The sequence below is a fragment of the Ascaphus truei genome, chromosome 5 (assembly GCF_040206685.1).
Source record: "Ascaphus truei isolate aAscTru1 chromosome 5, aAscTru1.hap1, whole genome shotgun sequence".
Taxonomy (NCBI): Eukaryota; Metazoa; Chordata; class Amphibia; order Anura; family Ascaphidae; genus Ascaphus; species Ascaphus truei.
The window spans coordinates 23,769,245-23,796,785 of NC_134487.1; the positions used below are offsets into that span (position 1 = coordinate 23,769,245).

General features: G+C 46.1%; 1 protein-coding gene across 5 annotated transcripts in view; it reads right to left on the reverse strand.

Moving 5' to 3' along the window:
• The window catches only part of UPF2 (UPF2 regulator of nonsense mediated mRNA decay), a 118,866-nt gene extending 92,771 nt beyond the window's left edge, over window positions 1-26,095 (reverse strand). For 2 of the 5 annotated variants that reach the window (XM_075599482.1, XM_075599483.1), the window contains exons 1-3: window positions 25,864-26,095; window positions 22,321-22,372; window positions 3,331-3,701 (exon numbers count right to left, since the gene is read on the reverse strand). In XM_075599482.1, coding sequence (XP_075455597.1) covers window positions 3,331-3,683 — 353 coding nt within the window. In that variant the 5' untranslated portion in view covers window positions 3,684-3,701; window positions 22,321-22,372; window positions 25,864-26,095. Of the gene's footprint in view, window positions 1-3,330; window positions 3,702-22,320; window positions 22,373-24,451; window positions 24,508-25,863 lie in introns of all 5 variants that reach the window. The other 3 variants (XM_075599480.1, XM_075599481.1, XM_075599479.1) reach the window with 3 other exon arrangements.
• Between the last annotated feature and the right edge of the window lie 1,446 nt (window positions 26,096-27,541).

Consider the following 27,541-nt stretch of genomic DNA (forward strand, 5'->3'; position numbering starts at 1 on the left):
TTCTGCTGCACGGTATTACTGTAGTTTGACCACAGAAGTAGCGATGTTTTGTAGCTATGTCACTACACCTTCAAGAGCAAAGTAAAGGTAGTGGCATGTTTCTCAGGTTACAGGAGCAATCCAAGCGATCGTCTTTTTAACATTTGTTATTTTATCACAGGATTTAAAGCAGGGGATCTCCGGAGCGGATCCACATTCATTTCAGCTCCAGGTACCCCCTGCTTCCAGAGATACTAGGCTTCGGAAGGGGGGCCGGTAGTCGTTCCAGCTGAGCTAGCCGGGGTTTAAAGCCCCCACATCTTGCGGGCCAACATGAAGCCGAACCGGATGATGTCACGGCTTCCGATTGGCCCACAGGAGCTTTGAAAAGCAGCCATTACGTGATCCCCACAATGCCAGCTAGCTGAGCCAGAGCGGCTACCGGCACCCACTACCGAGGCAAGTATCTCAAGTGCTGAAATTAATGGGGTTCAGCTCCGGGGGGGGGAAAACTGCTTAAATCCTGTGTATAAATAAAAAATAAAAATAAAAAATAAGTGCCGATTTAAAGCTAGGTGACTGATAGTTTGAAATTAAAAAAAACACACAAATGAAAGTATTCTGAAACTATTATTTAAGTGTTATCCGGAAAATAAACATAACCTGAAGGGAAAGATGTTTTGCACTTGTCTTCCGTTTGTCCCTTACACTACTAGCCGAATGAATGAATGAATGAATGGACTTTATTTATATAGCGCCAAAAGTGTACTCAGCGTTTCACAAAGAATACAGTACAGGGAATTATAATAATACACTAAGTGCAGCAAAATCAGGCAATAGGAAAGGAAATCCCTGCCTGAAGAGCTTACATGCTGCATCCTTATTATATTACGGTGGGCGTAGAGCAAACAAGACGGAAACACTCCTCTAAGTCCTTGTTTTCATTAGCAAAGAAACACATTTAAAAAAGTGATGGCAAAATACTTCTATAGAAAAGGCATTGCCCTTTTCAACCCATTCTCTCACTTTAAAATGTATTATAAGCACAACTGGAAGGGACGGATTCACCCCATGTGCCATGGTGGATGTGCTAAATAAAAGGAGCAATCCAAGTGCGTGATATATACTTATTTATATTTTTAACATGGGATTGAAGCCGGGGATCTCTGGAGCTGAACCCCATTAATTTCAGCTACGCGGACCCTCTGCTTCAGGAGATACCTCAGTAGGGGGTGCCGGTAGCCACTTGGCTAGTAGGGAACACATTGTATGTATGCATGTATATAGCGCCATTAATGTACATAGCGCTTCACAGTAGTAATACATGTGACAATCATATAGATAACAAATAATATAAATAACACGTCATAGGAATAAGTGCTTCAGACATAAAAGTAACATTTAGAAAGAGGAGTCCCTGCTCCGAGGAGCTTACAATCTAATTGGTAGGTAGGAAGAACGTACAGAGACAATAGCAGGGCATTCTGGAAAGTGCGTCTGCAAGGGGCCAAGGTTTACGTATTGCATCTAGTATTATCCACGGTGCTACTCGTATGCTTCTTTAAGCAAGTGTGTCTTAAGGTGGGTCCTAAAGGTGGATAGAGAGGGTGCTAGTCGGGTATTGAGGGGAAGGCCATTCCAGAGGTGTGGGGCAGTCAGGGAGAAAGGTTTAAGGCGGGAGAGGGCTCTAGGTTAAAAAAGGGGGTAGAGAGAAGACATCCTTGAGCAGAACGCAAGAGTCGGGATGGTGCATAGTGAGAAATTAGGGCTGAGATGTAAGGAGGGGCAGAAGAGTGTAAAGCTTTAAAAGTGAGGAGGAGAATTGAGTGTGAGATGCAGGATTTGATAGAAAGCCAGGAGAGGGATTTCAGCAGAGGAGACCCTGCGACAGATTTAGGAAAGAGTAGAGTGATTCTGGCAGCAGCATTTAGGATAGATTGTAAGGGAGACAGGTGAGAGGCAGGAAGGCCGGACAGCAGGAGGTTACAGTAATCGAGACAGGAGAGAATGAGGGCCTGAGTCAGAGTTTTAGCAGTCGAGCAACAGAGGAAACGGCGAATCTTTGTTATATTGCGGAGGAAAAAGCGATAGGTTTTAGGAGCATTTTGAATGTGAGCGGAGAATATGAGAGAGGAGTCAAGTGTGATCCGTAGGCAGCGTGCTTGGGCTACTGGGTGCATGATAGTACTTCCAACAGTAATGTGGAATGAGGTAGTAGTGCCTGGTTTGGGAGGAAGTATGAGGAGCTCTGTTTTTGACATATTAAGTTTAAGTCGGCGGAGGGCCATCCAGGATGATATCGCAGAAAGACATTCAGAAACTGTGGCCTGTTTGGTCTGTATATTGGCAGAGTTTCAAAGCTCCAACACCCTGCGGGCCAATAGGAAGCAGTAATGTAATCAGTTTCGACTTCCTATTGGCCCACGTGACCGGGGCATTAAACTTTGCCAAGATTCCGGCACCCCCTTTGGGAGGTCTGTCTCTCAGGAAGCAGGGGGTCCACGAAGCTGAAATTAATGGGGTTCAGCTCCGGAGACCACCTGCTTCACACATATGTTTAAAAAAACCTCATGAATTGCTCCTTTAATGCATCGACATTCGAGAAGCAGGAGGGATTTTGGTTTTCAGTCATGCTGAGTATAAGTAGATAGGAGCACTAGTTCTCAGGAATGCAAACATAAAATATTACACAAATCTCTGAAAGCCAGTTAATAAAAAAAATTCTAAACACATTCATTCAAACAGTAGCAAATGAAAAGGGGGTAGAATGTATCCAATGCTAAGATGCTTTATATGCACAAGCACACAGAACCATGCAATGTTGCAAAAGTCAGTCGGCCCACCCCCAATATATTGACCAGGCTGGAACAGGGGGTCTACGGAGCTGAACCTCATTCATCTCAGCTCCAGGTAATCCCTGCCTATGGAGATACCTCCATAGGTGGTACTGGTACCCGCTCCGGTTGAGCTAGCTGGACTTTAAAATTCCCATGTCACACGAGCCAATAAGATGAATATGATGTTGTGTCTTCCTATTGGCCCACTGGGCACGGCAGCTTTGAAAAGCAGCAATAATATGAACCCTGGTAGCGGAGCAGAGTGGCTACCGGCAACTACATGGATTGTCGCTTTAAGGCAGGTATGGCCAACCCCAGTCCTCAAGGGTCACCAACAGGTCAGATGTTAAGGATATCCCTGATTCAGAACTTTTGACTCAACCATAATGACTGAGCCACCTGTGCTGAAGCCGAAATATCCTTAAAACCTGATCTGTTGGTGGCCCTTGAGGGCTGGAGCTTGCCACTCCTGCCTTAAAGCTTTAGCACCAGCCATGCTACTTTACAATCTTACTTTAAGTGGGATGCAGCTTCTTCTTCCTGGCGCCTCGCCTCTTCTTCCTGCTTCTCTCTCTCTTCCTCTTCCGCATTGGTTCTTTCCTCCTGCTCTTTTCTCTTCTGCTCCTCCTCCGCCTTCATCTGGTCGTCCTCTTTCTTCCGCAACTCCTTCTCCTCTTTCTTGCGCTTGTCCTCCTCGGTTTTCTTTTTCTTTTCATCGGTGACCTTTGTTGTCTCCCTCTTGGTACCCACCTTCAGCTCATCCTTGGCTCGCTCTCTGCTAGTCGCGGGCCGCCTGTCGCTGCAGTCTTTGTCTTTTGGGCATTCTTTTTCTTCCATGCTTGGCGGCTTCTTCCGTTCCGCTGGCATTATCTGTCCAAAGCAATCCTAAAAACAGCAAAAACAGGTCAGTTGACATGTAAAGTACCGGAAACATAACACAACAAGCATCTAGTGCACCAACTCGCTGAAGCAACGCTGCAAGGATGGGAATGAAATATGGGAGACAAACTTCCGACCCATGTGCAAACGACAATGGTGTGTGTGTGTGTGTATGTGTGTGTGTGTGTGTGTGTGTGTGTATGTGTGTGTGTGTGTGTGTGTATGTGTGTGTGTGTGTGTGTATGTGTGTGTGTGTGTGTGTATGTGTGTGTGTGTTTTGCGCATCAGCCTCTGGCAGCAGTTCCTGACACTCTTACTTAAAGGCTTTGATTCAAGAAGAAAATGCACAAGACTCCACTTGAAGTCAAAGGGTTTTTTTTTGTTTTTTTCAATTCTTCCAAAATCTTTAAAAAAGACAAAAGCTCATTGCTTATAAGGACTGTTTGGCCAACCTTTTCTGCCATGATGCCCAGGTTATTGTAATAACCTACACGCAACTGAATCAAACAAGTCACAGTTATAACTACAATTACATCAGTTACTTTTAGCTATTATTGTACGCTTTCCCTGAAAGCAAGTAACTACAGGTCAATTTAATCATTGAACGAAATTAATGAAAAAGCCAAGAGACCATCCAAACATAAATATTTACAAAAAGTCTTGTGTGCGCCTGTGTAACAAAACTCTACGTCAATGTATTAATAGCCACAGATCACACAACAAATCCACTCAGGAGATTTGTACTGGATGACTTCCATACATTTCAGCATCTAGATTCATTAGATGTCAAACATCCATATTAAAAAAAAAAAAAAAACTCCCACACGCGCACGCACACGCGACTCGTGGCGTATTTCTGTTCTTTTAACCCTTTGGGTGCCCTCGAGACAGAGCTACTACATCATGGGGTCTGGCACTCCAGGGTGACTGTGATGTAATGGCTATAGGGAGGGGGGTGGGAGGGCAGACAGTCTTTGGCGGTAGCCGAAGGGCAGCTAAAGGGTGTCCACCGTTTGCTGATGTTTGGTAATGTTACATCTGCTCTATTGCTTCTGATACTCACCAACCCTCTCATCTTGTTTCCAAAGTCAACTTAACGTGCCTATAGATTGAAAGCTCCTTGAGGCAGGGCCTATTCCAACACATAGTAGGCCTATCCTACCTCTTCTAACACAATTGTAATCCTGTCTGTAAATGTTACTTATTCCCATAATCATATCTCTGACTGTCCCATATGTATATCCATAAACTGTGTATAACCTTTGTTCATTTAATGCAACCATTTATTATTAGAACTCTGGCTTTTCCCGTCTCTTGGGTAACTAAATAATTGTAGTTTTGAAACGGACGGTAAAGGATGCTACATCACTTCCAGTCCGGAAATGACACTCCTGACGAAGCCGTGAGCCTAATTGGCGAAACGCGTAGAGTGGGAGCACCCAGTCTTGACTTGCATTAGACAGACGCGCTGCAGAGTGCTGGTTACACCATTGAAGCAGGACCGGAAGGGACGTAGGATCCACAGGCACACTCCAGCTACAGCAGTTTACTTTGCTACAGTACTAACAAATCGCAACGGGAATGATATTAGCACAGCAGATCACAAATCAGAAGATAGTAATTAGTGAAATCTTAGCTTACAAGTTGGATCATCTTTAACCTAGTCACTACAGTTCTGTATTTTGTACAAAAATGTCCACTGTCTGTGAGAATCTTTACCTAACCCAAGAGACTGGGGATGCGGGTTTTGGAGAGGCATTGCTGGCACACCAGAGCAGACTAGGCTGGTCAAATAGTTATTATAGGACATAGAATTGGTATATTATACTCTTGCAATAATGGTATTTATTTCGGAGTTCTTGACATTTTCCCCTAGCTGCCTTATAAACATGCAGAACATGAAAAGCTGGAAATACCACAAAATGAATTTTACGTCTACTGGTCAAAGTGCAGGCATTTTGGCTTTTCTGAAATACTATATGTAGCTATGTAGTTCCTGTATGTATAAGCTACTTCACAATACTGGTAATCACAAGCACTGGTTATATCAAACAATGTAAAAGTAATACCCACATATTCGCAGACTTGAATATTTGAGAACAGTGATCATAACATGGTCTCATTTGAAATAAATTATCAAAAATCTTTTTATACGGGTTCAACAACGACTTTAAACTTTAGAAAGGCAGATTTGAATAAACTGAGGACTAATCTACAAGGAATAAATTGGGATGATGTTTTTGCAGGTAAAAATGTGGAAGATAAATGGGCAGTCTTTAAAACATTGTTAGAAAGCACACCAAGGGCCTCATGCAGAGAGCAGCGAATTTTAAAATTGGCGAATTTATTAAAAAGTAGCTTTTTTGGAGAGTTTTATTCTCCATATGCAGAAAAGTGCGAATTCTGCTATGTTTAACATGGATGCGTCTGGCGAGTTTAAATTGGCGAGATGCGCGCTTCAGAAACTTGTAAAAACAAATGCGCGCCTTTTTTTTTCCCTTTGCAATGGCCGCGAGCGGCAGCTTCTTGCCAATTTTTTCTGGCGAGGGAAAAAGGAGACAATAGCGCCATTTTATTGGCGCGAACAGCCGCTAGATGCCGTTCGCGGCTCTCTGCATTAGGATATTTGTAAAACTGGCGAGATTGAGGTTTTCGCCAGCCGCGAGGCGAGTTTTACAAATAGAAAAGAAAAATTGGCGCGTTTTTCGGAAATCTCCATTTTCTGCTGTTTTCTGCGCGATTATCTCCAAAAAATGGCGAATTTCGAAAATTCGCTGCTCTCTGCATAGGCCCCTTAGTGTATACCCTTGGGTAATAAATAAATAAAAAAAAACAAGTCTAAACCAATGTGGCTAAATAAACAGGTAGGGGAGGAAATGGAAAAGAAGAGGCAGGCGTTTAGATTCTTAACGTCAGTCGGAACGGAGGGATCATATCAAAATTATAAGGAATGTAACAAAAGTTGTAAAGGGGTAATCAAATTAGCAAAAACGGATAATAATAAAAAAGGATTGCAATAGAAAGGAAGATCAACCCTAAAAAGTTCTTTAAATACCTTAACAAACAAAAAAATCAGAAAAGAAAACATAGGACCCTTTCAGTGCGAGATGGGCAGGCAAATTATTGGAAATAAGGAAAAATTAAAGGTATTAAACAAATGCTTTACATCTGTATTTACATGGGAAGAATCAATTGCAATAGTAGTGCCGCAGGAGGAAGCCACAACCTCCATATTAACAAACAATTGAGGAAGAAGTTCAGAGGTGGCTTGATAAAATGAAAGTTAATAAGGCACCTGGCCCCGATGGCATACATCCAAGAGTTCAAGGAGTTAAATTCAGTAATAGCTAAACCATTAAATGTAATATTCAAGTACTCCATTTAAACAGGCTCGGTACCACAAGTTTGGCGTAAAGCAGACCTGGTGCTTATATTTAAAAAGGGAGCTAGATTACAACCAAGGAATTACAGACCTGTAAGATTAACATCAATAGTGGGGAAGCTACTTGAAGGTTTAGTATGGGATAATATTCAGGAATACCTAAATGGGAAACAAAATTATTAGTAATTATCCGCATGGATTTATGAAGGAAAGATTGTGCCAAACTAACCTTCTTAGTGTCTTTGGAGGAGGTAAGTAGCAATTTAGACCAGGGAATATTTGCACCTGGATTGAAAAATAGTTGAAGGATAGCCAACAGAGTTGTAATAAATGGAACTTTTTCAGGTTGGGCTAAAGTCGTGAGTGGAGTACCTCAGGGGTCAGTACTGGGACCACTGCTTTTTAACTTGTTTATTAATGACCTTGAGGTTGGCATAGACACCAAAGTCTCATCTTTGCTGATGACACTAAATTGTGTAAGGTAATAGAACCAGAGCAGGGTTTCATTTCTCTCCAGAAGGACTTTGAGAGATTGAAAACTTGGGCAGGTAAATGGCAGATGAGGTTTAATACAGATAAATGTAAAGTTATGCATATGGGAAGCAAGAATAAACAGGCGACTTACTGATTAAATGGGAATAAATTGGGGGAATCCTTGATGGAGAAGGATTTAGGAGTGCTTGTAGACAGCAGGCTTAGCAATAGTGCCCAAAGTCGTGCAGTAGCTGCCAAGGCAAACAAGATTTTATCTTGAATTAAACGGGCAATGGATGGAAGGGAATTAAACCTAATTATGCCCCTTTATAAAGCATTAGTAAGACCACACCTTGAATACGGAGTACAATTGTGAGCACCACTCCTTAGAAAAAACATTATGGAACTAGAGAGAGTGCCGAGAAGAGCCAGCAAATGAATAAAGGGGATGGACAATCTAACTTATGAGGAGAGGCTAGCTAAACTAGATTTTTTTACATTTGAAAAGAGGCATCTAAGAAGGGATATGATAACTATATACAAATATATTCGGGGACAATACTGGGAGCTTTCAAAAGAACTATTTATCCCAAGGACAACACAAAGGACTGGGGTCAGCACTTAAGGTTGGAAAAAAGGTGTCAGTTAAAATGTGGAATGCATTACACATGGAGACGTATGGCAAATACAATAGATATCTTAAAAAAATTAAAAAGTTGGACATCTTTCTAGAAAGGAAAGGTATACAGGGATATACCAAATAAGTAAACATGGGAAGGATGTTGATCCAGGGAGTAATCTGATTGCCAAGATTTGGAGTCAGGAAGGAATCTATTTTTCCCTTCATCCTGTATAATTGGATGATGTTTCACTAGGGTTTTTGGTTTGCTTTCCTCTGGATCAATATACTGCAAGTACAAATATAGGATAAAGTATCTGTCGTTTAAATTTAGTATAGGATGAACTTAATGGACGCATGTCTTTTTTCAACCTCATCTACTATGTAACTATGTAACAATTACAATATAGCTCATTGTACGCAGTGCTGTACACAGAACGTTAAAGGCACAGTCCCTCTTCCGACAACCCCATATTCTGTTTGGTGCTTGAGGCACACGGAGATAATGTAATTTTTTTTCCACAACTTCCTAACTATTGATATAAGCAGAAAGCACTGAGCTTAAAGAAAACGTAGGTCAGATGCATGAAGCAAAAAGGCATTGCTTACTGCACCACAGCCTCTCCTTTGCAAATCTAAACCTTTACTTGGGCTCTTTCAAACCACTGAACTTCCACTGTACAATCCTCAAGGGCTGGCACTGCAAGTTGGATAGCATGGTTTCTTGCCAGCTTTGGTAAAGACGCCCAAATTGATTTTACACAGCAATAGTTATATGCTTAAGGAAGTTAATTGACAAAATGACCAATATTAATACCACAAAAAATATCACTTTGTCATTTTCATCAGACATTCAGATACATAGACTTCAGTGGCCGCTAATGTAATTACCACCATTACTCCTGAACAGCAATACAAAGAAAGTATCTGCAACTACAAGCAGTGGGGTCTTTGTTTAAAGCTGCAGTTCAAGCAATATCCTGTGGGTTTTTTTATCAAATCAGTTCTGTACTGAGAAAATACTTGTAGAAAAAACATTCTGAAACAGCATCACCTTTTTGAGCCCTGCCCTCTCTCTAGTAGTGAACCAATTGAATCTAGGGCCTGCCTGGTCACATGATCTTCCTCACAGAACTTTGGCTGTCAATGTAGCAGAAGATTACCCAAGATGCATTTAGTGAACTCAGAGCCGAATCTTCGCCAAGTCGATCACAGGAGAACGGACCGATCAGCAATTTAGCTAGTCCCCTAGTCAGTGTGTAGCTTGTATTGATGCACATATTGAAAGGGGGGGGGGGAAAAAACACGACAGCTTGAAATGCAACTTTAAAGGGACAGAAAAAAAAACACACACACACTCCATAGAAAGATTAAATCACTATTAAAAGGCAACAGTCTTGAGACTTCCGGTGACGTCACAGCCGATGGTCTGCTAGGGGAAGAGCTCCCGGCACCCTCACCAATCTACACACTAGAATAAGCTGACTCTACATCCCAACCCCCCCGAAAACTGATCCCACAGCAGGAATAAGCACCGGAGAGATGGCAGGGAAGCCGCAGAAAAAAAACCAATGCCCCGTCACCAAGTTCTTCCCTCCGGCGCAACGCCATGCTGAAATCAGCTCCGAGGAGCAAGATGGCGTCGGGGGAGAACCAGAGCACGAGGTGCGCAGCGGCAGACACAGCCCGATTGACTCGGACCCCCCCGTCCTAAATAAAGACTTTTTCGATGCCCTAATTACCAAAATGAGGAAGGGAGTCCAGGAGGACACAGAAAAGGCCCTCCAAACCATCCGGGCAGAGGTGGAAGCGCTGACGGAGCGGACGGAAGATCTGGAGGTGAAGATGGAGGGAATCTCAAATGAACAGGCTGAGACCCACGAGGAAGTACTGAGATGCAGAGAGGCGATCCGACATATACAAGATAAACTGGAAGATATGGAGAACAGGGAGCGGAGGCAGAACATCCGCCTCAAAAATATACCTGAATCCATCACCCACGAAGAACTCCAACCATACCTCCGCAGACTCTTCCTGCAGCTCGTTCCTGACCTCTCAGAGCATGACCTGCACACAGATCGTGCCCACAGAGCCCTGGCCCAGAAATCAGCAGACCCAAACCGACACAGAGATGTGGTGCTGAGAATGCACGCATACTCTGCTAAAGACCGCATCATGACAGCGGCTAGGGAATTGAGGTCTGTGACTATGGATGGAGTGCAAATTCAACTCTACAACGATCTCTCCCAATTAACAATAAATAAAAGAAATGCACTGCGTCCACTCACCTCCTACCTCAGAGACCAGGGGGTGAAATACCGCTGGGGATTCCCCTTCAAACTAGTGGTGCTGCGCAATGGCCGCCACTACACAGCAACAACCCCTGAAGACGCCAAGAACTTCCTGAAGGCGTTAGGAATCCCGCTCCCACCGCAGAAGAACACCCGCCCCAGTACTGAGGAGACGCCAGAGATGACCCCCCAAGAAACTCCCCGCACATCGGAAAGACTAGCGAGCCAACGCCTCCGGTGAACCCCGACGAGCCAGCCAGCTGTGAGACCCAAGGAAACTACACGCGGCCTCTACAGTCTTCCCACGAAGTTCCAGAGGCCTTAAAGACCACAACATACACCCAACACAAGAACCCACAATAAACAAAACATACCCCTGACCCCGAGCCCCCCTGGCCTACATCCCACGAAATTCCCCCCCCCTTCCCTTCCCCCCCGATTCCCCCCCCCCCCCTCCTGTCCTCCCCCCCCAACCCTACCCCCCCTCCCCCAACCCTACCCCCCCCCCCCCTCCCCTTCCCACTATCTCCCTATGTTCCCCCCCTCCCCTCCTCCCCCCCCCCCACACACGCTAAACGCCTACTTACCTTCACCGCTCCCACCTGAGACCGAGAGGAACCGAGATCCCACTCGGGGCGTCTCGGGCAGCAACGGGAGGAATCGGCAACCAAGCTGCTCCTCTCCGGGCGCGGTCCTACTGTGGGCCACTCACGTACTCCAGAGCTGCACCAACGGAGACACAGACACCCGAGCCGCGGACCTGCTGCTACACTCCCCCACAAGCACCTCCGGTTGGCGCTCCCGCTGATCAAGAGATGCCCGAGATCCCCAACCTAAAGAGCCCTCACACCAGGACATCAGGCCCGGAGACCCCACACTTGGACTCAGCACACCGTGAACCGCCCCCGGTGGCAACCACCACCCCCCCCTCCCTTCCCGCAAGTGGCAGGTTGTATGAACAAAAAACCTCCCTCCCTCTCCCCTCTCCTATCCTAATGGTAAAATTGCTGTACCCCGATACCCCCCAAAGTAAGCCCCATGTCTCCAGACTACCGCGCTCCCCCCGAACTATCCCCCCATCTCTCCCCCTTGCTCTCAAACCGTAAAATACGTATGTCCAAAGCCTTAAATCAACTGAGCACCCATACCGAGGCTCATTCCCAGAATCATAGGGCCCCCCAACTGATCCCGCAAGTGTACGCCCCCCCCCCCTCTGAATCCCCCTCCTCCCCCCTCCATCCCATACACCCCCCCCCCCCGCCACCCCCCCTACCCCCCCCCCCCCGGATCTGAGCCGGAGTGGTACTGGATACTGCAGCCCACCTCACAACAACTGTCCCACTACTAAAGTCTCAGCTATTCTCCTCCAAACACCCCTCCAGACCAAAACTAAGCCCCCTTCAAAGCCTAGCCCCAAGCACTCGAGTAGACCAGATGTCTCCCCCCCCCTCCCCCCCCCCCCCACTTTTTCCTCTCCCTACCCCCCCCCCCCCCCCACTAGTCAAAGTAAAGACCAAGTTAAACTGCCCCCCAAAAGATCTCCCCGCCCCCCTCCCTGCCGCGGACAGCTTTCCCCCCCCCCCCGACCTGCCCCCCCCCCTGACCTGCCCCCCCCCCCACAGAAACAGAGATCCGGAATATGTTTACCCAATGTGTATAGCTATATGCCAATGTATGAATAACTAACGATGTTCTAATTTAAAGTGGTGCTATGTAAGAGATCTCCCGTCCTAAGAATGTGACAATGTGTAAAATGTTTAAACTCCTTGCTGAACTCTGCTATAATATCCGCTCCCACTCCCCCCCCCAATGTGCCCCCCCCTCCCCCCCCCCCCAGAGGAGAAATGCGCCATGTTACGCCAAAACGCAGTGCTATATACCAATGTTTGAATGCATCCCAATGAGCAGCTGCTAACAGCAAAACACAGGAGAAACCTAGGCTCGAGATGAGAGCTCCCCCCCCTACCCCCCCCCCCCCCCCGAGCACAAGGTTCCAACCCCCTGCTAACTAGGTGTATACTAGATGCTACCACCCCCCCCCCTTCCTCCCCGTCCCCCCCCCACCCTCTTTTTTTTTTTTTTTTTTTGATAAATCTGACAATATCAGGACACAAGGGAAGCCTCAACCATAGACTGAGATTCCCCCCGAGAGCAATGATTACCCTATGTGCTATCTAGGTGTACCCCGCATGCCCCCCCCCCCTCCCTCCCCCACCCTACTCCCAGATGCCCCCCCTCCCCCACCAGATGCCCCCCCTTCTCACCCCCCCCCCCTCTCCCCCACACCCACCCCCCCCCCCTCTCCATCCCCCCCCCTCTTCCCCCCCCCATCCTCCCCCTCCACCCCCCCCCCCCACCCTTCCCCCCCCCCCATCCCCCCCCCTCCTCTCCACACCCCCCCCCTTTTTCTTCACCCCCCCAACCCCCCCCACCCCCCCCCTCCACCCCCTACCCCCCCCTCTCCACTCCCCCTCCCCCCCCACCCCCCCACCCACCCCCCCTCCTCCCCCCCCCCCAGCACCCATAAAGAACACCCAGACAAGGACTTAACATAAGGGAAGAAAACAATGTGTACTAAGGATGTACAAGATCATCTATGGCCCAAACCAAAGGAGAATTAGGCCTCCACCAGCCAGAGGTGCCCCTCCTTACCAGGGACTCCCCCCCCCCCCCCCTCCCATAAGCAATGGGATGGGGGTGCTGGACCCTTCTCTCTGGCTACGGTCCGTGGGTGACGCCCCGAAAGTTCTCCCAAGGGTGCTTCATACACCCCATCCCCTTGACACCACAATGTCAAGAGGAACCTTTTTCGGGCTCCAAGATAGCCCATTCTCTTTCTTGTCCTCCTGTGTCCTCCCCCCTCCCCTTCCCTCCCCCTCCACCCCACCCTCCCCCCGTCGGCCACCCCCCAATATCCCTGACGGGACCACCAAGGACTACCCCCCACATACTCTACCCGACGCACGAACCAGCCCTGACATGGGAATAACTCAGGGACAGGGGCCTATCCCCGAGACACCCCCTCCCCACTGATGGCGACGATCAAAATAATTTCCCTGAATGTCAAAGGCCTTAATTCGGTTCGCAAACGTAAACTAGCCCTTCAAGAATTTAAAAAAACTAAAGGGGATATAATTTGTATCCAAGAGACCCATTATAACAACGCAGACCCGCCAAACACATTTAAACACGTGTACCCCCAAGCGTACTTCGCTTCCTCCCCCAGTAAAAAAAGAGGAGTGGCCGTCCTGATTAAAAACAACATACCATTTGCTCTGACGAAGGTAACCAAAGACCCCGAGGGACGGTACATCCTCCTCCAAGGTACGCTCTCAGGCTCCCCCTTAGCCATCCTAAATATTTACTCCCCAAACGCCAACCAAACCCATTTTCTACAAAACCTCCTTAGCACCCTAGACCAACCGACGCTCTCTTCCCTCCTCCTAGTCGGAGACGTAAATATGGTACTTAACCCAGCCCACGACAGATCAGGCCAAACTACTACCCCATACTCCATCCAACTACAGACAAAAGCCCAAAAATTCCAAGATATCCTCAGGGAGTACTCCCTGACAGATATCTGGCGGGCCCAGCACGTGGGTCAGCGGGACTACTCTTTCTATTCAACCCCCCATCAGTCTTACTCGAGGATCGACTATTTTCTGGGCACCAATAATGTACTCCAGGCATCCTCCCACTCCGATATAGGCCCAATAACGTGGTCCGACCATGCCCCTATCGTACTCACCCTCTCTCTACCTTTCGTCAAGTCCTTAACATACAATTGGAAACTCGACGACTCGCTTCTCAACGATCCACTAGTAGTCAAAACAGTGAAACAAAAACTGTTCACCTTCTTCCAAATAAACAAAGGTTCAGTGCCCTCAGCAGCAACTCTGTGGGAGGCCCACAAAGCCACCATCAGAGGGGAACTTATATCAATAGCCTCCTATAAGAGGAAACTTAAACAGAGAGCCCAGAAGGAACTCACAGATAAAATCCTAGCGCTAGAGCACTCACACAAACAATCCCTATCAAAAAAGGTGTTCAGAACACTTGAGAAAGCGAGATCCGACCTAAAAGTGTTGCAACTTGACGAGGTGGAGAGAGCCCTGAAATGGACCAAACAGCGGTTCTACGATAGGGGCAACAAAGCGGACAAACTTCTGGCCTCCAAATTAAGAGGCTTGAAGACAAAGTCCCAGATCACAAAGATCAGAACTAAAAGCGGCCTAGTCTCCTATAACGAGAAGGACATCGCGAATGAGTTCGCAGAGTTCTACACAGATCTTTACAATCTCCACCCAACTAGCATGCCAAAAGATATCGCCAAAAATACATCCGACTATCTATCCAAATGCAACCTCCCATCTCTCACTCAAGAAGAACTTGAGTTCTTAAACAAGAAAATAACCCTAGAGGAACTAAAAAAAGCGATATCCTCACTTAAATTAGCTAAAACCCCCGGACCCGACGGATTTTCCAACGGGTACTATAAAAAATTTGTAGGCCCCCTGTCCCCCCACCTCCTAGAAATGTACAACTCCTTTATGCAAGACCAACAGATCCCAGACACTATGTCAGCAGCCAATCTGGCTATTATTCATAAAGAGGGTAGAGACCCCCTTCAATGCGCCAGCTACCGCCCAATATCCCTCCTAAACTCTGACCTCAAACTTTTCAGCAAAATCCTAGCAAACAGGCTGAATCCTATTCTCCCAAGGCTAATTCATATAGACCAGGTGGGATTTGTGTCAGGAAGACAGGCCTCTGACAACACCCGCAAAATTATTGATATTATAGACCACGTGCACCTCAAACAATCCCGGGCCCTGATACTAAGTCTCGACGCGGAGAAGGCCTTTGACCGCATCAGATGGTCCTATCTAGACCAAACGATGCGCCAATTCGGCTTCTCCGGACCATTTCTTACCGGCGTCCGGGCCCTCTATACTAATCCAACAGCCCTACTAAAACTCCCAGGAGGCCGCTCCAACCCAATAAAAATTCAAAACGGCACCAGACAAGGCTGCCCCCTCTCCCCTTTACTATTTGCCCTATCCATAGAGCCCCTGGCCGCCCGAATTCGAACTGAACCCACTATTAAAGGTATCCCAATCGGAGACAGGGAATACAAAATATCCCTGTTCGCCGACGACATAATCCTCACTCTGTCAGACCCCCTCACCTCCCTCCCTAACTTAGAAAAACTCCTTGACGAATTTGGCCAACTATCAGACTATAAAGTCAATACTGACAAGTCAGAGGCGCTTAGCATCTCCCTCCCGAACCCCGTATGGTCAGCCCTACAACAGAAATGTAAATATAAATGGAACACCTCCCACATCAAGTACCTCGGAATCAAAATAGCAAGTTCATATAACTCGCTGTACCAAATTAACTACCCCCCCCTCTTCCGCCAGATCTTAAAAGATCTTGAGTCCTGGCTATCCCACCAGATCTCCTGGTTCGGAAGGATAGTATCCACCAAAATGAACATCCTACCCCGCCTGCTCTACTTTTTTCAGACCCTCCCCGTCCCTGTTCCACTAGCAGAACTAAGGAATATCCAGGCCCATATATTAAAATTTATATGGCAACAACGTAGAGCCAGGGTCCCACGATCGGTCCTATTAGCCTCGAGGTCGAGAGGTGGTCTGGGGGCCCCGGACATACTCCGATACTACCTTTCGGCCCAACTGAGGCAGGCGGTAGTATGGAACAGCTCCCCCGACACCAATTGCTGGCTGGAGATCGAGACACACCACGCTTTCCCGAACCCCCTCCCGACCCTACTGTGGTCCCCAGCTCTCAAAAACAGGAAATCGTTGAGACTTGGTCTCGGGGCAATGAGATGCACGAGGTCGACATGGTTAAAAACCAAAGGGAAATATGGCCTAGCTTCAACCCCCTCTCAACTGACCCCCATATTCGGGAACCCGGACTTCCCACCCGGATGCGCCCGATTCCAATTCAGCCAATTTCAAGGCTTAAACATCAGAGTGGTTGCGGATTTGCTGGAAAAAGATGAGGCCATGTCCCTCCCAGAATTAAGAACCACATTCACGTCCCCCAACTTGCCCATTTTCCAATACCTCCAGATCCGACATTTCCTAAGAACCCAATCCCCTACTCTCAAGTTCCCGCCGCGCTCTAGATTCGAGACACTCTGCCTCAAAGGCAAATACCAAAAGGGCCTCATATCAGAAATTTATAAAACGCTCGAAGCATCTCAGCCCCCCCCTAACCACCAATACATGCAGAAATGGAATGCAGACCTAAACACCAACTTAGACCTTGAGGATTGGGAGGATATTTGGGAGGCAGCCACCAAAACCTCAATTTGTTCCGTCACGAAAGAAAACATCTATAAAATATTATTCCACTGGTACCTGACCCCGAGTAGACTGAGCCAAATCTACCCAGGCACTTCAGACGAATGCTGGAGAGGTTGTGGTCAAAGGGGGGACATGCCCCATATTTGGTGGACATGTCCGGAGATCCAAAGATTCTGGTCCCGGATCCAGGGCCTCCTGACCGAGACCCTGGATATAGAAATACCCCTGGACCCGCTGACCTACGTGCTGGGAAAACCAATTGACGACCTTCCTGCCCCGGCGGCCAGACTCGCGGCAGCAATACTGACAGCTGCGAGATGCTGTATCGCGGCGGCATGGAAGAAAATTAAAGCCCCCTCCAGAAGAACTGTGATTACAAGAATAGACGGAATTATGAACATGGAAAAATTGACGGCAATGTTAAAGCAAAAAACCCCACAATTTTATTCCACCTGGGAACCCTGGATAGGACTACCAACCCCCACATAAACCCCCCAGCTACCCCTCGCCCCCCCCCCCCCCCCACGGCCGACGAACCCTAACCCCCCCCCCCTCTCTTTCCAAAGTCGTTCCCAACTATCCACCTTTCCTTCGTCTCCCCCTCTCTTTTTCATTATTGAAAGAAGGAAAAAGGGTTTATTGTGTGTCATTTACCTCCTTTATGCCTTGTACATGCACTGCGCCGTATTTACAAGTTGGCCTGTGAGCCAGTGTCGATAATATGTACCCCCGTGATGTATGACACCAATAAAGGAAAAATAGTTACAAAAAAAAAAAAAAGGCAACAGTCTTACTTCTTTGCATCGCTTTTCCCCAGCAACACTGGATTCAAGCACATTGATAACTTCTGTTTGATACACAGAAAACACCCGCACAGCTTAATGATTTGAACCAATGTGAGGTGCTAACTAGGTAGGAACAAAAGTGCATAGAGAGAGAAAAGAAACCTAGTGTAGAAGCACTCTATTTCACATTTCACACTTTATTTGTACCAATAAATAAAAAAATGGGGTTTAAAATAAGATATATGTCAAACAGTACGTGACTGTCATTAGTAACGTAACTCTGGTAAGTTAGGTTGATAGAACATATGGGGAACCCTTATGGATATTCGGGATCCTTTGCTATTATACAGCTGCCTATTAATATAGGACTAGGGCCGTCATCGGGCCACTGCTCAGAAAACTGTTCTGTCCCCTTTTGAGTGGATCAAAAATATGTAATCATTAGCTATAAAATGCTGTATTCATCCGCTATATGCGTGATTGGTGAAAAGACAGCTGGCAGTTTCCCTGGCTGTGTGTTAACTGATAGGGTTAAGCTAAAGGTTAAGCTAGAGAAAACCCCTTTGAGAGTTTTCTTCCCCAAATCACCACTAGCCTACAAAGTGATATTGTTGTGCTTCAAAGTAACCAGGTATCTCTCACTAGTAAGTAGTCAGGCAATGACAGCCCACCGGGTACTGAATATCACTGAGGGCTAAATGCGGAGGAATAATTGTATTATCCTCCGTGGTGGTCTAATAACTAATCAAAAGGGGACAGAACAGTTTTCTGATCAGTGGCCCGATGACGGCCCTAGTCCTATATTAATAGGCAGCTGTATAATAGCAAAGGATCCCGAATATCCATAAGGGTTCCCCATATGTTCTATCAACCTAACTTACCAGAGTTACGTTACTAATGACAGTCACGTACTGTACTGTTTGACATATATCTTATTTTAAACCCCATTTTTTTATTTATTGGTACAAATAAAGTTTTTTAAAACATTCACTATACATTTAGATGTGAAATAGAGTGCTTCTACACTAGGTTTCTTTTCTCTCTCTATAACTTCTGTTTGACCAATGATGGCACCATAATTAATTACTTTGCACACGGAGGACCAAGAATATAATTTACTTGGGGCTCTGAGGACGGACAGTCTTATTGCCAAAAGATGTCAGAGAAAGATTATAAAAACCCTTGCAAGCATTAACAATGGAAATATTAAACGTTTTAAAAAAATACACACAATTTTTTTCATTTCGCTTATTAAACATGCCTCTATCCTTAGTTTCATGTCCCTTTAGGAGCAGAGCCGGCAAGCAGATTCAGTGCCCCTTAGGCAGTACAATGCTAGAGCAGCTTCACTGCTTATTATAAAAACTGAGGCGTCAAAACTTAACAGAATTGCCACCAGTTAGCACAAAAGGTGTGTACTGCATACAAGTCTCAGAAGTTGATATTCAGAGGTTTATGTTTCTAATACAGATAATAGAAGTAATTTCCGAGTATGATAAGCAAACTACACTTTGAAAGCACTTATCCTATGATTAGGTTATTACAACAGTAGTACATGTTTGTTTAGAATTTCACCTGGTATAATAAATTGGAAAAAATTCTACAGCAATAAATTGCATAAGGATAAGAGTGTGCGGCTTTCAGACTGATGGTACTGCTAGTCAAGTCAAACACACCGTGAAACTGCTTTAATACAATACACACCTTTTAGTATTATGGCATTGAATCAGCAGGAATGCTAGATTTCCATATTGGTAATTTGCCCATACAAATATTTTTCAACACATACTCTGTCCTACCAACAGGACAAACAGCAAAACTGTTTATGTGACTATTAATAGCCACTTAATCTGCAACTTCAGCCACAAATTGAGACATTTAAAAAAATATCAAGGCGCTCAGAGCTAGGAAAACCAAGGTTAAGACTCCACAACAACACTGATTGCTGAATTATTGGAAATTAGCTTTTAGGGGATGATTCACAAATGGGTTAATGCAGGGGGGCGCGGTGGTTACAGAGGCCCCGCGCTCCTCAGCGCTAGGACTCTGTAACTCACTTACCTGAATTCAGTCGGCTTCGGGCGATGCCGTGGGGTCACGTGACGTAACATGACCCAGCGGTGTCATTTGACACCTGATTAAAGATAAGGGGGGGGGTGCGACAATGGGGAAGAGCGAGCAGGGGGGCGCAGCACAGAAAGTTTGCGCACCCATGGTTTAATGCACTTGAATTAACTGCCACTCAAGTCAATAGCAGTTGAAGCCGCATCGGGTGCTTTAATCCCGCAGCGGACCTTAGTGAATTATCCCCTTAGTCATCAAAAATCAACTTAATGGCACTGGCTTCCTTACACACAAGCGTTCCTAAATCAAATATTTGGCTTTTAAAATTATAAAGATGTTCTTATCAATAGAGATTCTAAATCCAGGACACTTCTCAATCAAGTATCCCATCCAACTTCACCCTGTTCTTGACAGCTAACCAACACAGGTGAGGTTTATGAATAGTTATTTTTCTATAGTGTCAACAGTGCATGCAGCATATTACTAAATTACAGTACAGGGAAAACAATGGGGCCCGAGTATCCAGTAAATGGTAACATAAGGCCGAGAAGGCTCTAGCCCCAAAGAGTTTACAGTCCAAGAGGCATGTGCAAGCTATTGTCAAGCACGGTGACATTACATGGGCAGTAGCCAGGTGAAAGCAAACAGATATATAGCATTTGACGGCAGTTCAGATCCACTTGGCCTGCCGTGTCTGCCCATTTTCCCATCCGCTGTAGAACCCAAGACCCTTTTTGATGCTTGGCTTTCGTTCATATTTAGGTTGTGGTCCTGAAAGCTTGCACTCCTTTTAACCACCAGTAAACTATTAAGAAGGTATCACTTCCACCCTACTTTTCTTCGTCTACTCTACAGGCCAACACTAACATCCTCCCTTGCTTTCTTTTTGAGATACAGAAAGTGCTGCAGAAAACTGCTTGCCATAGCAATGTACAACATACAAGTGCGCCAACAGATCCCAAATAATTCAAGTGAATAAGTGATGTGCAGAATGGGGGGTGGGAGGTAAATGTGCTCCACAAAAGTAGTACTCCAATATAAAAAATGATGACCTTCTCACACAAAGTGGGTAAGAGTCAAACAAATGCGTGAATCCTAAAAGCAAAAGCTTGAATGTCAGGGTAATGGATGCAGGTGCGTGTTCATGGTATGGACATAACATGAGAAAATACAAGAGAGAAGGGCATAGTGTGATGCTGAATTTTCATTTTACCATAACAATGTGGCTACATCCTGAGGAAGACCCTGTGGATGTAAAGGTGTGATTGGCACAGGCACTGTGTCACCTGGTGTTCAATAAGACTTCATAATGCTGGACTTTACTTTTGGAGGTGCACCAAAGCAAGACAGCAACAAAAGATAAAATAGCCCGGTTTGGAATGCATATCCTATTCAAACAGCAGTTTGTATTCCAACACTTACAATAACGGACATGTTACAAAGGTTAGATTTGGTTATTTTCATTGCGAGCCCTATCGGCACTGAAGATGTTAAGGATCAACCTTTTTGACATTTCCACTGTGATTCAAGATGGGCTTTACCAAATTCATAATGCAAAAAAATAAAAACCAGTCTGATAGTCCATGTAAGATTATTACTATTTTCAACCAACATCAGATGATCAATAGAACCAACAGCCAGGAGTTGCGGGATCAGTGTACTTGAAAAGGGGTGTACAGTACTCAACAGTATATGTATGCTGTATTCAGACAGTGATCTGCGTGTACCAGTTACCTGTCACTAGGCCATTAGTGGCAGTAAGTATTGACCAGCATTATATACTGTATGCCCTGTGATAGTTGCTGCTCTGCTGGTATGAGTAAGGCTAAGGCCCCGCTCCCAGAGTCAGCGCGCCCGCACTGCAGACAGGCGGGGCGCTGACATACACAGACCGCGATATGCGGTCTGCAGGGAGCAGGAGCCGGAGCTGGGCGGGAGTGGGAGGTTTGAGCGGGAGGGGGGGCGTGGCTTGAGCGGAGGGACCCGCTACTCTCCCCCCCCCTCCCTCCACGGCTCGGGTAAGTAAAGCAACACACACACGCAGGCACTCATACACAGACAGAGGCAGGCACTCAGGCACACACACAGACAGAGGCAGGCACTCACGCATTCAGGCACACACACACACACACACACACACACACACAGGCACTCACGCTGCTTTCATTCCACACTCCTCCCCGCTCCCCGAAGCCTCTCCTCCTCCCGAAGCCTCCCCTCCCCATTGGCTCACAGCCACACCACGTGACGCGTCAACGCTAGGGAACACCATTCTCTTGTATCCCATAGCGGCTGACGCGCCACAGCGTGTAGTAAGCTGTGCAGCCAGGGGGGACCGGGACCGGTTCCGCAGGATTCCCCTGCTGGTGGGGAACTCGCGTGTGGCCGCCTGCGCCACCGAGCGCAGCGGGACCGAGGCCTTAGGAGTAAGGGGTCATCTGGTTAAAGAAGGGGTCATGTAGAAAAGCCTAGTAAGTAGGTTCATGTTACTAGGGAATTCTTAGCATGACAGGTTTTACATTAAAGCCCTTCTCCTCCTATGTTACTTGTCAGAACACTATACACTGTACCATGGAGGGTTTGTCACTTTTTGTATCTACCATAACTTTTTTTTTAATGTCTGGTTATTGTCAGAACACTGAAATGCACGTTCGTATTACAAATACACCTACCTTTTAATGTTCATCTGCTGGATGAGGAAGTCTAACCAAAGCAGACAAAGTTCTGAAACATAGAAAAACTGTTAAGTCTTGCATTAAACCGAACTGTTATATAAATGGATTGCAGGGTTTTCATGTACAACATTTACTCTAACAGATGTATCAAGCCCTTCCCAGTATTACTTAGAGATCAATACTTCAACACCTAGTTGCCACAATAAATGATCCAACAGTACATGACTAAAAAAAGATATAGTAAGCCCAGGGAGAACAAGTAATTTAATTAATTTTAATGTGGCTACCTTTCCATCAGCTCAACTACTTGAGCTTTAGATAGACACAATCAACACTGACATGCTAAATCACACCAATAAAAATAATAATCTATGCACAAAGTCACCGACAGGCTTGTGAATGGTATTATGGGGAGGGGGGGCGGGGGGGCGGGGGGCGGAGGGGGTAGAAGAGAATGTTTCAACACAACCAGAGTTTAAATTGAAACCAAAAAAGGGGAAGCGGTACATGTTGCATACAGTACTGTATTACGTTCTACCATAAAAGGTCAATAATCATAAATATTAAACCTAATGCCTTGGAGTTCCAGGCAAACAAGCCACTAAGATCACCATGACATGTATGCCTATATTTACTAAGCAGTCTTCTGACAAAAGATACCTTCCCGCCCATTAAAGTCAATGGGCAGTAAGGAGCCTTCCAGGGCCGAGAGGTGTCTCTTGCCAGGAGACTGCTTAACAAATACAGGCCTAACTGTATCAATGTATAGAGCTCAGCAAAAGGACATTCTGCTGTAAAAAAAAAAATATCACACACAGTGTGAAACACCCAATGAAGGACCCCGGGAGGTTCGAAAACTTGTAACATATCAACTACTTGTTGGTCCAATAAAAGCCATCATACCACCTCTCCCTCCTTTGCTACTACATAGAAGAAAGCACCAACACAGCTACCCACCCTGCTTTGCTTACACACAGTGTCAGTCTTCATTTATATAGATAAAGAAAAGTAATCCCCAGCTGGAAGTCCTGCACAGAATAGCTCAGTATCTACAATCAACCCCCCATAAAACATAGCAGATCAAAATAAATCTTTCCAGAACCAGCCCTACTCTAGGATGTAATTCTTGTATAAATATGACATGTTATTTCAGTTTAATTTGAAAAAACATTTGCCTGAAGAAAGGACCTTTATGGTCCTGAGAGCTTGCACTCTTTAACCAGGAGTTAGCTATTTAAAAGTTATCTATCTCTACCTTACTTTTCTTTGTCTATTCTACAGGCTAACACTGTAGCATCCTCTATTTATATACTTTGTCAGTGCATCCAACACAAATCATTTTCTGCTATTAACCAATAAATCAAAGTACTTTGCAACTATTTGACTGCACTTGAGTCAGTAAGTGTGTTTGTAGCTATAAGAAGGGATTAACTACCAAACCATTTTAACAGCAAGTATCAAGTTCTGATTCTATAGCTATCCTTCTTCCTTGCTGTTGGATATCATGTGTTTATTGGATGCAGAGAAGCGTACACTAAGCTGACTAACTGGTGTTAATTGACACGTTTAGAGTTGAAGCAGCAATCCCCAGAGAAGCCAATAAGTTTAGCTCTTAATGTTATTATCTTGCCCCATAAACAGGTCCTGCTCATTAAAAGAAAAATCATGGTACTGTTAAACTTGATTAATCTCTAGCTTCTGGGGGTTACCATTGTAACATTTAGAGAGCAATGCGCTCTGAAGAGCGTTTTTTTTTTACTCGCGGACACTTAACATTTCAAACGCTTATCTCACCCCGAACAAAGCATCCGATTATAAAACTAGTAAAGATATTGTTAAGTAAATAAAAATAAGATGGGAAGCTGACGGACTGCTGCTTAAAACCCTCTGTTAACAGCAGCATGGTGATATTCTTGATGCGTGGTCTAGTGTAAGTCAAGTCCCAGGATCTTTCCATCCTAACAAGCAGAGACAAACGCATCAAACCCACTGATAAGTAAAACTGCCCTGATGCTGTTGCTAAGGGCCATGGATCTTTGTACATTTAGTTTCTACATAAGCAGAGGACAGATACCTAAATAACACCAAATCTGTGTAAGAGAACAATGTAGTCTAGTTAATAACTTACATTTTGAAACGGAAAAGTGGTCTGACAAGTCAGAATGATTTCAAGGAAATAACGATCTAAAACAAAACCGAATGAACATGTCAAGCACACTTGAAAGTAACTTATTGCCCCAATACTTTTAAACTCACGTGACAAATCTCTGAAGCGAGTTTCAGTTGTTGAAAATGTTCCCTGTATCATCAATAGCCTCATAAGGTCATAGCTGGCTGCTTGTCCCATTAATAGATCAGTACCACAACTACACAGTTATTTTTTAGCTGAATACACAAAATGTATGAATACTGCTTAGAAACAAAAAAGGAATGTAAACATACAGGATAGGAATGTGACAGGGGTAATGGGGTGTACACGTTACATAGACCTCTGTATTTGAAAAGGTTTAAAGTCAGAATTCAATTATTAATATACAAGGTAGGTCTAAAACTACCCAAATCGACCTCAATGATGTCTCTGCACCTAATCTTTGACACACAACCCATTAATTCAGATGAACTAGGCAAGATGAGAGAGCAACGCAACCCTCAGACACCCTCACATACAGCTATACCATACGGATGGTAAATCTAGATTATAAACTCCTTGGGACCGGAGCCTCTTTCCTACGGCCTTCATTTGTCTTAAGATATATTTACTCTTGTCATACAATGTTATTGTCCTCCATCACACATTGTATAATGTTATCATTCCCAGGTGCAGTACAAACAAAAATAATGATAATGAATCACTATATAGCAACATCTCATAATCTGCCTGCCCCAACTCACATTGCTACTGTGCCATCAAAGTCACTGCCCACACTTGGCACAGTCATCACCAATTTAATGGCTCCCCCCCACCCCCCCATGATACCCCAGCCCGTGTCACCCCCTCACCATCTCAGCTTCTAGGTTTTCTACCATATCACCCTCACCCTCATCCCCTGGGACACCCTCTCCTGTCGCCCTCATCCCCTGGGACACCCTCTCCTGTCTCCCTCATCCTCTGGGACACCCTCTCCTGTCACTCCATTACCCAGGACATCCTCCCCGGTCACTCCATTACCCAGGACACCCTCCCCTGTCACTCCATTACCCAGGACACCCTCCCCTGTCTCCCCAGACAGTCAGTGTCACTAACACAGGAGTAAGTCAGTAACACTGAGCAGTGCTGGTAGCCTCATACCATGGGGACAGGCCACACACCATCCTCCTGCTCCACAGCACCACCCCACGCACGGCCCCAGGAGGTGACAGACAAGAAAAGTGGGGGGAGGTGTCACCCCCTTTAGCACCCACACACTCCAGTAACAGGAACCCCGGCGGGAGAGTAGGGAGGAGAGGCCCCGTGTCCGGTGACGTCGCACACCGAGCACGGACCGTTTACCTCGGGTAATATGTAAACATCACCAGCCCCGAACCCAGCACGTCTCCTACCTGAGGACCCCCGCACCTAGGCCTGTCCCCCAACACGGCTTGACTACAACCCGGACACGCACCGGGGAGCGGGACAGAGGCGGCCTGCCGGTGGGAGGGGGGGCGTCGGTGACGCAGCCAGCGCGCGGATACAAGGAGAATCCCGTTTGGTGTTTGTTTGTGCTCAGGCAGGTGTGAGGGACAGCTAAACGTAGGACCCCCCGCTCTGGGTTCAGGAAGTTGATAGCGGCGTACCGGAAGCGGAAGTGCCGAGGCAGGAAGATAGAAGTGTGGGCAGCAGAGTGCGCGCACTGCCTGTGGCACAGAGAGGAGTAAACACAGCAGGAGCACGTGCAGCTGGCAGAGTGCGCGCGCTGCATAGAATACAGAGAGGAGTGCGTGAGCACGTGCAACTGGCAGAGCGCGCGCGCTCTGTGTCCTGTGTTAATACAGACCCTCCAGCAGCGTAACCTCACCACACTATATAGTGACGCGGGGTATAACCTCACCACACTCTATAGTGACGCGGGGTATAACCTCACCACACTATATAGTGACGCGGGGTATAACCTCACCACACTATATAGTGACGCGGGGTATAACCTCACCACACTATATAGTGACGCGGGGTATAACCTCACCACACTATATAGTGACGCGGGTATAACCTCACCACACTATATAGTGACGCAGAGTGTAACCTGACCGCACTATACAGAGACGCAGAGTGTAAGTCTCTACTATACGCAGACGACTTGCTCTTGCTGTCTCCAACAGAACAAGGCCTCCAACAGAAACTGGCAATACTAGAAAAATACAGCCAGACCTGGGCACTCTCTGTGAACCTAGAAAAAAAAACAAAATAATGGTATTCCAGAAAAAATCTAGAACACATCCAACCATATCGCAATATACACTCGACGACAATGCACTGGAACAGACAACGAGCTACACATACCTTGGTCTAACAATCAGCTCATCAGGGAAATTCAACCTGGCCATAAATACACTGAAGGAGAAGGCCCGCAGAGCATTTTATGCAATAAGGAAACAGATGTACCACCAATAAGAATCTGGGAGAAAATATTCAACAGCATCATCACACCCATCCTTCTGTACGGCAGCGAGGTGTGGGGCCCTGTAACATACCCAGACTCCACAAAATGGGATACCAGCCCAACAGAAATACTGCATCTGGAATTCTGCAAACACCTTCTCCAAGTACACAGGAGTACATCAAACAATGCATGCCGGGCTGAGCTGGGCCGCTTTCCTCTACTGCTCACGGTACAGAAGAGAGCACTGACATTCTGGGCTCACCTAAACACCAGCCACCCACAGTCTTACTGCTACAGAGCAATGCGAAGCCAGGACCTCCTCACTAAACCCTGTGCCATCAAACAACTTGTCCTCTCACTCCAAAGGACAAAACCCCACACAGATTAACAACCTGCCGAAAAAAGAAATCAACTCAATCGCCAACGAAATGAAGAAGCAGTATGTTACAAGATGGGAAAATGATATCCAACACTCAAAGAAGCTGGAGACCTACCACAGCCTACAGAGAGAATACACTGGCACCCTACCTACTGAAGGTAAAAGACCCAAAACAGAGACAGACCCTGAGCCAGTACAGAATAAGTGCCCACAGCCTAGAAATAGAAACAGGCAGGCACAGACAGAACTGGAAGCCCCAGGA